This window comes from Thunnus albacares, chromosome 23 (assembly GCF_914725855.1).
Source record: "Thunnus albacares chromosome 23, fThuAlb1.1, whole genome shotgun sequence".
Classification (NCBI taxonomy): Eukaryota; Metazoa; Chordata; class Actinopteri; order Scombriformes; family Scombridae; genus Thunnus; species Thunnus albacares.
Genome location: NC_058128.1, coordinates 22,694,901 through 22,708,903, shown reverse-complemented (window position 1 = coordinate 22,708,903; position 14,003 = coordinate 22,694,901). Strand labels below are relative to the sequence as shown.

The 14,003-nt window shown below is 40.1% G+C and overlaps 1 protein-coding gene across 12 annotated transcripts; it reads right to left on the bottom strand.

Moving 5' to 3' along the window:
* Positions 1-1,917: 1,917 nt before the first annotated feature.
* Positions 1,918-12,882, bottom strand: LOC122975515 (acidic repeat-containing protein-like). Of its 12 annotated transcripts, XM_044343984.1 has the most exons (8): positions 12,010-12,876; positions 5,616-9,197; positions 4,454-4,800; positions 4,121-4,145; positions 3,963-4,009; positions 3,604-3,771; positions 3,221-3,455; positions 1,918-3,096 (listed from the first exon to the last, which is right to left on the bottom strand). In XM_044343984.1, exons 1-2 carry the CDS (start codon positions 12,086-12,088, stop codon positions 7,783-7,785), a joined length of 1,494 nt encoding a protein of 497 aa, XP_044199919.1. In that variant the 5' UTR covers positions 12,089-12,876; the 3' UTR covers positions 1,918-3,096; positions 3,221-3,455; positions 3,604-3,771; positions 3,963-4,009; positions 4,121-4,145; positions 4,454-4,800; positions 5,616-7,782. The 12 variants fall into 12 exon arrangements, with proteins under 12 accessions (XP_044199919.1, XP_044199921.1, XP_044199916.1 ...); XM_044343986.1 differs by having other exon boundaries at positions 3,604-4,009; positions 4,121-4,800; positions 5,616-8,495; positions 8,580-9,197; positions 12,010-12,882; XM_044343981.1 differs by having other exon boundaries at positions 4,121-4,800.
* Positions 12,883-14,003: the final 1,121 nt, after the last annotated feature.

The following is a 14,003-nucleotide window of genomic DNA, read 5'->3' as shown; positions in this document are numbered from 1 at the left end:
ATTTTAAAGAGTCTCAAGTCACTCTTTAAAGGGTTGAATCATCAAAATGACAAGGAAACATGCTCTTTTAGCTCCAGTGGTATCTGCTCATGAAGATAGTTTGGTTTTATTATTCCAGATTTGAGATAACTGTCCCTGATATTTCTGCCTCCCCCAAAATATAACAGAGATAAATGGAATTTGAAGTTATTCTAGTTTGTAGCAGTTTAGATTTGCTACAAACTGTCAAACACATCTTTCCTTGTTACTCTGGATACTCTGAATAAAGCTGTTGGACAGTTGGAATTACTTCTGACCAAAGACTAGTCCCCATGAAAACCATTCACAGCAAGGTTTGTGAATTATTTAGAGTAACATGGACGCTGTGTGTAAATCATTATTTTAAATTTTTCAGTTCTGTGAGCATCACAAAGCAAATTCCAATCACATCCACTGTACTGGGGTGGAGAGACAAACGTCCGAAACAGAAATCTCAAAAGCCGGACAAACAAAAGAGAGAAATGTGCTGCTGCTGCTGCTGCTGTTGTTGTATTATTATTATTTGGGTGAACTAACTTTGAATATGATTTAAAAAAAAACAAAAAACAAAAACTCATTTAGCTATGTAAAAGTTTTTCTCTTCTAAAGTCATGGTTAAGTAAATTGTTGAGCAAAAATGATTTGTGAAAATTGCACACAGCTTAAAACATGGAAATTCCTTGTTATATGACATGTATGACTTGCACTGCTCTGTCACAGTCAACAGGATATTCACTTTGGATGAGTCCATGACTGATATAAAGGTTTTTTTTTAACTATTTGCAGGTGAAGAAACAAACCTCACATTTGTCTACTTGCTACAGCAGTTGATGAAACACTTAAGTCTGTAACCACATTCGACATTTTATCAGTCAACATGATTTTTCTACGAGAACGGGAGCTGTAAATGATTGACTAACCAAAACAGGTTGATGGGACTGGTAAGACAAACTTCTAGCCAACACTGAGCAGCTTGTGTTTTGTTTGGCGGTCGGTGTGGGTTTTCCATGTTTCCTGCAAATCATGTGTCTCTGCAGTCAATGAACTAAACAATCTGTTCTGATGAGTGTGGATCATTAGCTGCCAATACAAACATACAGCTGAGATTTCCATAGTTACTGCAGTAAATGATGTTGTGTAAGTGGATAAAATATCAATCCCAAATACCCAAGTTTTACTTCAAATGCTGGTGTTTAAAGGTGCCGAAAGGTGTTTAGGACCACTATACTGTTTTCCTGTTGCTAACCGTAGAGTTGTATTCGGTGACAAAGCAACCTTTCAAAGAAGTATCACTTCAATGTGCCGCAAATTACTTAAACACACAACAAACACCTCATTAAGTCACATGTGACACAAATATTTAAAAGACTATTTTAAAAAAGTCATAAGGGTCAAACGTTAGCATGCTAACATGCTGACTGTTAATAATAAGGTATAATGGTTACGGTAATCACCATCTTAGATCAGTGTGTTAGCATGTTAACATTTGCTAATTAGCACCAGGCACGAAGTACAGCTGCTGAGTATACATATATATATATGTGTGTGTGTGTGTGTGTGTATATATATATATATATATATATATATATATATATATATATATATATATATATATATATATATATGTTTGTGTTGAAAGAATAGTGTTCTGTGTTTTGACAGATAGCTCTTGCAGTGAACTACACTACAATCCATTCTGTTCAGCTTCCAGACTTAAATCTGCAACATGGACTCATGTAGAAAGACCTGCTCTCTTGTCCAGATAACTCCGGCCCTGAGTGGAGGAGCTGTTGTGGAAGAACTGTAGCCACTACAAACTGCAGTGGATTCACAATATAAGAAGCTTCATTTTAACTCAACATCACTGAGAGTAGAAGAGCTCACAGAACACAGGATCACTTTAGATTTAGTTGTTTTTTATTGAATTCAACACCACAAGTACATTAGGCAGACTCAGTACATAAAAATAGTGCCTATAAACACTAGCTACCATTCAATTATATGGACGGGATACAGAGTTAACAATTTATTCCTACACTATCTTGATATCCATATGTGTTATCATGTATATTACATGGTTATATAATATATACAAATGATATCTAAGCATTCAACTCATCATATAGAAAAAAACAACAACAACAAAAAATACCCTCATGTCTGCTATTTATTCTTTTTAACCAAAAAAATCATTGCCATAGAACATAATGCCCCATTTGGTTGTGAGGAATAACTAATTGGATTACCAAGATATCAATTCTTCCAAATTTGTTTTTTCCCACACTGGACTTGAGAACAAGTAATGAATATTTACTATATATATTATTCAAGTTGATAAGAAATATCCTGAAATGTAATGTTAATTTTATCTTTTCAAGATTATCTCAATTTGGTGACTTTTCTAGAGTTTATAAGGGGCTTACTTTCTTTCTTAACTGGCTCAGCACCAGGATGAAGTGACTTAGGGGGCTGTTAAAAACTGCAAGGGGGCAAATTTTTTCATAAAATAAAATTAATTGATTTAACCATCCAATAGCCTCAGAAAGGCTAAATAACAACAACAAGTCTACTGTTTCAAAATACAATACAATTACTAACCAGAGCACTCACATAAGAATGTTGCACTAGCTGAGAGCTAAATATTTTTTAATTTATGAACGATTCTCTGTCTGGCTTTTTTTTTTTTATCATGTTGTGGCGCACACACCCCCTACACACCACAAACAGTACTGTCCTTTGTTCTGAAACAACAGTTAAGCGATAGTCTTGTGTATGTGTATCTCAGCCAATAATTTTGTTGGTTTTGCTATTTTTCTGTAGATACATAAATCTTAAACAGACGGGGGAAAAATATAACTGATGGGGCTAAGCCCCCTTAAGATTCCTTGTGGCGCCTGTTTCTGAGTTGACTGAAACACTGATCTCGATCTGGTCCTCCTTGTCCTCTTGACTGCTGGAGGAGGGTGGGCTGGAGGGGATTGAGAGATCCTTTCTGGATGTTTAGTGCTGAAAGTGGTTCAGGGTGCCCAGAGCTGTGGTGCTGGAGCTTTCTGCGATGGTTGTTTGACTTCAGGAGTCCTGCCATGAAATCAAAAACAAGTTGTCACGTTGTATCATCAGCATCCAGTATGTGATGTTGACTTTAGACCATCACAGCTTTACATCAATTTAGATATTTTTGCATTCTTAATACGGGACTTACTTTCTCTGTTAGTTGACTGAAACCCTACTCTTGTGTTCATCCTCTTCATCTTCTTGACTGGTGAGAGAGGGTTTGATGGGGGATTTAGGGAATCACCCCTTCCGATTGGGTCTGGAAGAAAGTTTGGTGTTGAAAGTGGTTGATTGTGTTTGGTGCTATGGTGCTGGAGCTTCCTTGGATCATTGGCTGGTTGCCATCTACTGTCTGGTGCCCCAGGAGACACAGGAGTCCTGCCCTGACATCAAAAACAAGTCATGAATATTTATAATGCTGTATTATAGAAGGTAGCCATTAAAACATCATCAACATACAGTATATACTGTTAACTTTCTCACAACTTTATGTCAATTTGGTGACTTCTGTAGTCTTGATAAGGGGCTTACTTGTTCAGTCTACTGAAGCTTCCCAGCTTATCCTGTGATGTGTCAAGTGTTAGCATTTCTTCTTTGTCATCACGGGAACCCTGGATGTACTGCTTGAAAGTTGAGTCTCTGTCCTTCATGTTGTCGCTTCCTGTGGGGAGGTTGATGCAGTCCATATAATCCTGGAGGCTGTGGATATACAACAAAACAACAGCATGATAGAAAGCCATCTGCTCTGTTAAACAGGGTGGCCTCCAGAATGTTGAGTACTAAGAATCTGTGATACATAACTCTTATTGAAGTGTGAAGCTGTGGTTCTCAAGATCAGGGTTGTCTGACCGGTGGATGGATGGTTGATGATGCTCAACGTGTTCACTCACTGGTGGACCTGCTGCGTCACACTACAGCTCTACAGCCTTCTGCACTTCTGTGACAAAAAACAGAATAAGTAAGTGAAATATAATTTATATTTTGAATGAATAATTAAATAAGACATATTAAGATTTAAAGGAGATTTTTGTAAAAGTTTTTACCATACCTCTGCCTGTCACAGCCAAATGCACCTCAGAAAAAAATACAACAATGAGTACAACAGAGTGAGTAAGATAAGTAATGACTGAGTTACAATATAAGGCTTGCAAGATTCATGTGTTAATGTTGTCATTAGTGATTTCCATGCCTGTATCTTGTAAAGCAATCTTCACCTCAGTAAAAAATCATTTTAAAAAATAAGAAAAAACAAAGTGAGTAATCTTTGACTCATTAAATAAGTGACAAAATGTATAAATAAGTGATCATTAAATGGATAATAAGTGATATTAAATGGAAAGAAACCAGATACTTTCATTCTAAGTCATAAGCTTGTACTTACATTTTCCTAACTTTATATGATTTACAGTTGGGTGGATGAGCAGATCCTCCATTAATTTTTAGGGTTGTTGTGTTTTTTGGTCCCTGGCTCCTCCTCCTTGTGAAGCCCACTGAGCCTCAAGCCACGATGGCAGATGTAGGAGTCAGTTTTAAACTGGCTTCCATTGACACAAAGGAGCAACAGCAAAGGTTTGCTCAGGCTTGGATCAGAGAAGATACAGATAGACCCCGGTGCAAGACGCTACCTAGGGTACTGCCAGCCCTGCCAGACACAAAGGCCAGCCCTCAAGGTTACAAAGAAAAAAATCCAGCCACCAGATATAGATAGGCCCCGGCGCAAGACGCTACCTAGGGTACTGCCAGCCCCGCCAGACGCAAAGGACAGCACTTATTGTTACAAAACCGAATTCAGTCACTGGATACAGATAGACCCTGGTGCAAGACGCTACCTAGGGTACTGCCAGCCCAGATAGACGCAAAGGACAGCCCTTATTGTTACAAAAACAAATTCAGTCACTGGATACAGATAGACCCCGGTGCAAGACGCTACCTAGGGTACTGCCAGCCCCGCCAGACGCAAAGGACAGCACTTATTGTTACAAAACCAAATTCAGTCACTGGATACAGATAGACCCTGGTGCAAGACGCTACCTAGGGTACTGCCAGCCCAGATAGACGCAAAGGACAGCCCTTATTGTTACAAAAACAAATTCAGTCACTGGATACAGATAGACCCCGGTGCAAGACGCTACCTAGGGTACTGCCAGCCCCGCCAGACGCAAAGGACAGCACTTATTGTTACAAAAACAAATTCAGTCACTGGATACAGATAGACCCCGGTGCAAGACGCTACCTAGAGTACTGCCAGCCCCGCCAGACGCAAAGGACAGCACTTATTGTTACAAAAACAAATTCAGTCACTGGATACAGATAGACCCCCGGTGCAAGACGCTACCTAGGGTACTGCCAGCCCCGCCAGACGCAAAGGACAGCACTTATTGTTACAAAAACAAATTCAGTTACTGGATACAGATAGACCCCCGGCGCAAGACGCTACCTAGGGTACTGCCAGCCCTGCCAGACACAAAGGACAGCACTTATTGTAAAAAAAAAAAAAAAAAAACAGTTACTGGATACGGATAGACCCCGGCGCAAGACGCTACCTAGGGTACTGCCAGCCCCGCCAGACCCAAAGGACAGCACTTATTGTTACAAAAACAAATTCAGTTACTGGATACAGATAGACCCCCGGCGCAAGACGCTACCTAGGGTACTGCCAGCCCTGCCAGACGCAAAGGACAGCACATATTGTTACAAAAACAAATTCAGTTACTGGATACAGATAGACCCTGGTGCAAGACGCTACCTAGGGTACTGCCAGCCCTGCCAGACGCAAAGGACAGCACTTATTGTAAAAAAAAAACAAAACAGTTACTGGATACAGATAGACCCCGGCGCAAGACGCTACCTAGGGTACTGCCAGCCCCGCCAGACGCAAAGGACAGCACATATTGTTACAAAAATAAATTCAGTCACTGGATACAGATAGACCCCGGTGCAAGACGCTACCTAGGGTACTGCCAGCCCCGCCAGACGCAAAGGACAGCACTTATTGTTACAAAAATAAATTCAGTCACTGGATACAGATAGACCCCGGTGCAAGACGCTACCTAGGGTACTGCCAGCCCCGCCAGACGCAAAGGACAGCACTTATTGTTACAAAAACAAATTCAGTCACTGGATACAGATAGACCCCGGTGCAAGACGCTACCTAGGGTACTGCCAGCCCTGCCAGACGCAAAGGACAGCACTTATTGTTACAAAAACAAATTCAGTCACTGGATACAGATAGACCCCCGGTGCAAGACGCTACCTAGGGTACTGCCAGCCCCGCCAGACGCAAAGGACAGCACTTATTGTTACAAAAACAAATTCAGTTACTGGATACAGATAGACCCCCGGCGCAAGACGCTACCTAGGGTACTGCCAGCCCTGCCAGACGCAAAGGACAGCACTTATTGTAAAAAAAAAAAAAAAACAGTTACTGGATACAGATAGACCCCGGCGCAAGACGCTACCTAGGGTACTGCCAGCCCCGCCAGATGCAAAGGACAGCACTTATTGTTACAAAAACAAATTCAGTTACTGGATACAGATAGACCCCCGGCGCAAGACGCTACCTAGGGTACTGCCAGCCCCGCCAGACGCAAAGGACAGCACTTATTGTTACAAAAACAAATTCAGTCACTGGATACAGATAGACCCCGGTGCAAGACGCTACCTAGGGTACTGCCAGCCCTGCCAGACGCAAAGGACAGCACTTATTGTTACAAAAACAAATTCAGTCACTGGATACAGATAGACCCCCGGTGCAAGACGCTACCTAGGGTACTGCCAGCCCCGCCAGACGCAAAGGACAGCACTTATTGTTACAAAAACAAATTCAGTTACTGGATACAGATAGACCCCCGGCGCAAGACGCTACCTAGGGTACTGCCAGCCCTGCCAGACGCAAAGGACAGCACTTATTGTAAAAAAAAAAAAAAAACAGTTACTGGATACAGATAGACCCCGGCGCAAGACGCTACCTAGGGTACTGCCAGCCCCGCCAGATGCAAAGGACAGCACTTATTGTTACAAAAACAAATTCAGTTACTGGATACAGATAGACCCCCGGCGCAAGACGCTACCTAGGGTACTGCCAGCCCCGCCAGACGCAAAGGACAGCACTTATTGTAAAAAAAAACAAACAAAACAATTACTGGATACAGATAGACCCCCGGCGCAAGACGCTACCTAGGGTACTGCCAGCCCTGCCAGACGCAAAGGACAGCACTTATTGTAAAAAAAAAACAAAACCAGTTACTGGATACAGATAGACCCTGGTGCAAGACGCTACCTAGGGTACTGCCAGCCCCGCCAGATGCAAAGGACAGCACTTATTGTTACAAAAACAAATTCAGTTACTGGATACAGATAGACCCCCGGCGCAAGACGCTACCTAGGGTACTGCCAGCCCTGCCAGACGCAAAGGACAGCACTTATTGTAAAAAAAAAACAAATTCAGTTACTGGATACAGATAGACCCTGGTGCAAGACGCTACCTAGGGTACTGCCAGCCCCGATAGATGCAAAGGACAGCCCTTATTGTTACAAAAACAAATTCAGTTATTGGATACAGATAGACCCTGGTGCAAGACGCTACCTAGGGTACTGCCAGCCCCGCCAGACGTAAAGGCCACTCCTCAGGGTTACAAAGAAAAATCAAGCTACCAAATCCTGCTGTTTCCAGATGGTCAGTCAGTCCTGCATGATAAAGGGTTGACAATCCTAATCACTGTCACTGTCGTTATACCACCATGGCCTCACGGGAAAAACCTCACAGTGTCTCTCAAAGCTCCTATTTATGAAGGACCCAGGACTAGACATCGATGGAATTGGCTCTTCTGAGCTGTCTGTCTGTCTGAGGCTATCTTCACAGCTCCCTCTCAGCCTCTTAGCAGGATTCATCTCCCTGTAGCTCTCCTCCCTGCTCCTCTTTGTAGAGGAGCTGAGGCCAGAAGTCGATGGTGTCAGCTCTTCTGAGTTCTCATTCTCTCTGAGACTATCTTCACAGCTCCCTCTCGACCTCTTAGCAGGATTCATCTCTGTGAAGCGCTCCTCCCTGTTACTCTTTGTAGAAGAGCTGAGGCCAGAAGTCAAGGGTCTCGGGTCTTCTGAGTTCTCATTCTCTCTGAAGTTTTCTTCACAGCTCCCTCTCGGCCTCTTAGCAGGATTCATCTCCCTGTAGCTCTCCTCTCTGCTTCTCTTTGTTGGGGAGAAGAGGCTAGAAGTTGAGGGAGTCAGCTTTTCAGAACTATCCTCTTCTCCGAGGCTTTCCTCACAGGTGGAGTGTTCTGAAAATGTGCTCCATTCATCATCATTGTCAGGTTGTTCCAGCTGCTCAGGAAGTTCAAGATGTTGCTCTAGAAGTTCAAGATGCTGATGAGGAAGTTCAAGATGTTGCTCTGGAAGTTCAAGAAGCTGATGAGGAAGTTCAAGATGTTGCTCTGGTAGTTGAAGTTGCTGATGAGGAAGTTCAAGATGTTGCTCTGGAAGTTGAAGAAGCGGATGAGGAAGTTCAAGATGCTGATAAGTATGACGCACAAAATCAACAATTGTAAGAGGAACTGGTTCATCCCAGTACAGCCAAGGTTCTGGTGGTCGTAGATCTTGGAAGCAAAGGGGTCTGACATTTTCTTCCTCCTCATCAAACTCATCATCATCCTCATCATCCTTATCAGTAGCATTATCACCATCATCATCACCATCATCATCATTTTCATCATCCTCTCCAATGGACTCATACCCAGAGTCATCGCTGCTCCAGTCAGAATACCCAGACCAGTCATCACTACCATCAGTGTCTTCACTGTCCGTGTCTTCACTGTCAGTGTCTTCATCACTCTCAGCCTCTTGATGATTGTCTTCCTCATTCTCACCTTCTTCAGTGGAGGAGAGAGGAGGAATGTCCACATCTGCATTGCCCTCAAGGACATCCTCAGCCTCTTCTTCCTCTTCTTCATCATCCGAGGACAGAGGGGGAATGCCTTCACCTTCATCTTCCCCTAGAATGACTGCAACCTCTGCTTCCTCATCGTCCGAGGAGATATAGATTGGAAGAGCGTTACCTTCTTCCCTGTCGATGATCCTGATTAGCTCAGGGATCCCTTCAGCTGCAGGGCGTTCAGTGATGTAGAAGACACCTGCAGGGACAAGAAGTTAAAGTTTGTAAAAGCTTGATTTCAAATCTTAAGTATTTCTCAAAAATGTATTTGTGACCCAATAAGTAATAATCAAAGTTAAATTTAAGTTAAAATATATTAAAAATAATAGATTAAAATAATTACATTTAATAACTTTAATTCTGCTTAATCCGGACTGTGTATGTGGTTTAGTAAGATTGGATTGACAGTGGTATCTCTCTTGCAGCAAACAACCATGCAACTCATTGTTCTGATTCTTATATCTTAAAATAATAAACTAGACATAAGCTTTTCCCAACACATCGCATCGCATCTCCTTTAAACAGCAAGAAGAGGAATGACAAACACACATATACAGATATCTTGCATGTGAAACAAGTAGTCCTCTCATTTTGGCAGATAATAACATGTTAATGGATAAGATTATTAAGAAAACACACAAAAAATGTTTAATCATAAAGATTATGTAAGCAACATCATGTACTTATTTCACGAGGAGAGTAACACATGCTTTTAACTATAGCTTTTGCCACTCTTTAGATCCCAACACATGATCACAGCTGAGAACACACATACCAGACATAAAGCATGCACCATTAGAACTTTGTGAGAACATGTCGCTTCTCAGAAATTCTTATCTTAACCTTACCTTATAAAAACAAATTATTTGGTTCCAGGCAACATGTTGCCTTGCCCACTCCCCCTATAAGATATGACAATTGACAGACGAACAAGAGAAACAACGAGAAAACCAAAGACCAAAGTGAGGCACTACGAGACATAATAAAAGCCCGTTCTCTGATCATGAAACCATGTGATAAAGATAGGGGGATTTGTATACTTCGACAAAGTCTACGGCAACCTTAACATATCTGCAGTACAGGTTCATTCTAAAAACAGAAAAGAATGCAAACTTATCAAAGATCAATATTCAAGGTACATTTTAATTGTCATTTTACAATGCAAGATTGCTCAACAAAATTCACACTGTATCGTTGATATGCAGATGATATACTAGGAATTTTTCAAAAAGCTACGAGAGTAAATTCACATATATCCACTGTATGCTTTCCAGATATTAAAATAACTAAAAACATTGCAATTTGGCAACTAGTATTTGTAAAAAAAACAAAACAAACAAACAAAAAAAAAAACAGACGGAAACATCCCTTTTCACTGAAGTCTTTCTTAACTCAGTTAAAACAGGTTAGAAAGATTTTCCTCTCTGAAACTGACTTTTAAAACAAAAATCAAATGTTGTATAGATTCCCCATAAGAGGATATTAAGAGGAATATTAACAAACAGCAGCTGAATTGGTAAACCACACTAGTCATGCACCACCAGTGTGCAAACATGCAGATCATTCAGTGTGTCACTGATTATATATGAAAAAGCATTAACATACAATCAGTTGAGACTCAATCTGCTCAAAACTTTTTTCCACTTCTCCAAAAATAGTTTACAGGTGATCTCTTAATGCCACATCTTTTACTCTCACTAAACAATATGCAGATCATTTTAGCATAAATACTTCAAGTCTTATTAAAATCATATATATGATATTAAATACATATTTATATATAATCCATGTTTACATAACACAGCTTTACATCCAAAACAATTATATTTTTCCGTGGGCCCAAATCATTTAGCCACAATCCTGCCTCATCACATCATATAGCAGTTCTTTGGAAAGGAGACAATCGTGGGATCGTTGGGAACAGACAATCTTCATGACACTGTGTGAACTGTGTTTGCAAGAACTGTTTAAAATACTGAGATGTAGCCTTCCAGTTTGGTGTTCACAGGTCATGCGTAATTACGCACGCTGGACCCTGGGAACCTTGATAACCACAGGGCTTCTATAAAATAACGTCTGAGCCTCTGTGCACATATAGTCGCTTATTATTCTCCCAGTTTATGAGTTGCACATCATGGAGCGTGCAGGAGACGGTGGCATCGTGGACGCACGACGCGCACATTCAATCACACGCACACTTGCATGACAAATCAACAAATAGTCTTCTTTTTTCTCACTCGGAAAGAAAATATATTTCAGTGCTATGAAAATGAATTACCATGTCAAGTGTGGCTAAATGACAAGGGTTCCTATCTGATAATAAATGATTACACTCAACAGTCCTGGCTGTAGGTCCAAAAACAGACACCTGAAGTTCAATTTGTCTCCTTCAATCACGCTCATAACAACATGTGATGGTGCGTTTGGAGGAATATGTGAAAATGAGTTCACTGAGGGGATAAACTTTGACTTTAAAAGGACTCGATGCTTCGGATCCATTTAAAACAACTCAGCTGTCCACACAGAGGAAACGTGCTCCGGTTTGTTTACACTTGCGCGTTCTGACGTGCTGACGTTCACTTCTAATAGCTCTCCTAATACTTCCATCATCTCCATGGTTACTACAAAATGTATATTTTATGCATTTTATAAAAAATGGCCTAGTCGCCATCTTTTTTCCAAAACTTTCGACGCCAAACTCGATTAATTTGATGCCCTCAAACCAAAATAACAGTGTTTTCAAATCGCTGCACCATTATTAACACTTTCCACAACTTTCCCGGGACCTTTAATGCATTTACACCCTCTAATAATCATTTTACACCGAGAAAACGTCCTGTATCACCCAATCTGTGTTTTTCAAACATGTCATTAAAATCTAGTACTTGTCCATCTTAAATTGAACAAATGATCATTCATTTTGTATTGAGGAAGCTTTTAAATCGTTTTGGGAGATGCATGAATGAGGAAAAACTTTAAAAAATAAAAATAAAAAAAGGTAGTTGTTTTACCTTCATGATGATAGTCCGGCTCACGCTGGCCTCCAGACAGCAGGTGTTCCTCTCTGATAGGTGAGGTGCTGACAGGCATTTTTCCAGCAGGTTGCTTTTCCCGCTAAAGATCAGTTCTCCTCTGGTTTAGTTCTCCAACAAGATCCGCTTTTTTCCAAGATGCTTTCCGGTGTTCAGGTTTTGCAACAGGTCCAGTCGAGTCCAGTCCGAGTGCAAAGTGAGAAAGTGGAAAGTTCTGCAGATCTTAAATGACCTCGGTCACGCATCACCGTTCGGTTGCCATGACTCCACCTGTGAGTCAATAAATCTGATATATTTGTGTTATTACATTTTCTATATATTGATATAGTGTAACCTATGAGTTTAACATGCTGACTGATGCTTTGCTGCTTTGAAACAATTTTTAAAAAGCGGATGGTGCTGCATCAAATAGCTACTGTTGTGTTCTCTCTGCAGAATAAACAAAGTGTAAAATCTTTTTTTATTTCATAATCGCATTTTCCCCCCTAATGACACTTTTATTTCATGTCACGTTTTATGTCCTCGTGTCACTTTTCTTAACATAAAACTTAACTGTGACAGATCACAGTTCTTAATAAGTCGCTTTTTCTTCCCAAATGACATCAAAAAGTTACCGGTCACAATTAGAGAATTTAATCAAGTCATTAAGTCTGTCTGTGGTCTAAGACCTTGTGACATCCATCTCAGATGTTGATCAGTGAAAGAAAATGTAGCAATAAATTAAGACGTGAAATTCTTCACAACCAAAATATTTTTCCCGAAAAGTCTTTCGAAATAAAACTAAAAATCTGCTTTTATGAATCTAACAAAGTGAAAGGAATATTTAAAATCCTGCTTTTACTTTCTGTTCATTTTTTCATCTCAACTCTTATTATTATTTTCTTTATGTTGTGTGTTCTGTATTATTAATACTGTAGCACTTTGAGTTTCACTATCAATGAAAAGTGCCGCAGTACGAATTACATATATCATTATCATTATTGTTATTGTCATTGTCATTCTTCTTCTTCTTCTTCTTCTTCTTCTTCTTCTTCTTCTTCTTCTTCTTCTTCTTCTTCTTCTTCTTCTTATTGTTATTATTATTATTATTATTATTGCAAAATATGTGGACGTTGCAGATGTTTGTACTTTATTTAATCACCAGAAATAAAGTATTTCTCATCTTTTTTAACTGTGATGTTCAGACTTTTTGTTAAGAGCTTGCTGACCGTAACTTTATATGATATACCGACAGCTTTATTTTTCCAACATGCATCGTTCCTCTCAGTGCATTCTCATTTTTTAAAAATATTTTGAGGGCTAAATTTGATCTACTTTATCTATTGAATTCAATGTTTCAGAACAACAAATAAAATATACCATAAACTGCCACACTCAGCTGTATATTGTTGACACTCTAAAGAATATAGATATGAAGGTTATTTAAGCTTCTTCTGTTTACGGCACAACATCTGAACGTTCAGCACTGAGGTTGGTCTATAAGAGCGCAGTTCAGTTTGTGTAGCTTTAGTTGACAGAGACACACACAGATCTCTCCAATATACCTTTCACGTATATTACGTTTGGCCTCACTTTTCTCTACAATTTTAAAAGATTAAACTTTGGATGTAAATACAACCTTTACTGCAATCAAGGCAGAATTTAATTTAATTTATAAAATAATTTTTCACTTGTCATTAAATATAACCTGAAATTTTGCAGAAACGTCGCTACTCATGTTCTGTTTACTGCACACAACTGTAAAATATACACTAACCCTCAGCCAATAAAATACTCGCAGCCATCACACAGAAGCACGTGCGTTTCCAAATTGAGGCACTGTGCGCATTTACGCACGTGGCACAACAGGTAACGTCATCAGTTATTTAAATGACTTACTGTACGCGGCATGAAGATATAATGATAATTAACCTCCTACACGCTACACAGGTAAACTGCTCCACACACATTCAATGTTTAACAGTGAAGAATCA

Bases quoted from the DNA above. Each gene is read 5' to 3' on its own strand.
- LOC122975515 (XM_044343975.1), bottom strand. From the start codon at position 12,088: ATGCCTGTCAGCACCTCACCTATCAGAGAGGAACACCTGCTGTCTGGA. The intron at 9,198-12,009 runs GTAAAACAACTA...TTGTCCCTGCAG, and splicing joins GCCGGACTATCATCATGAAG to GTGTCTTCTACATCACTGAA.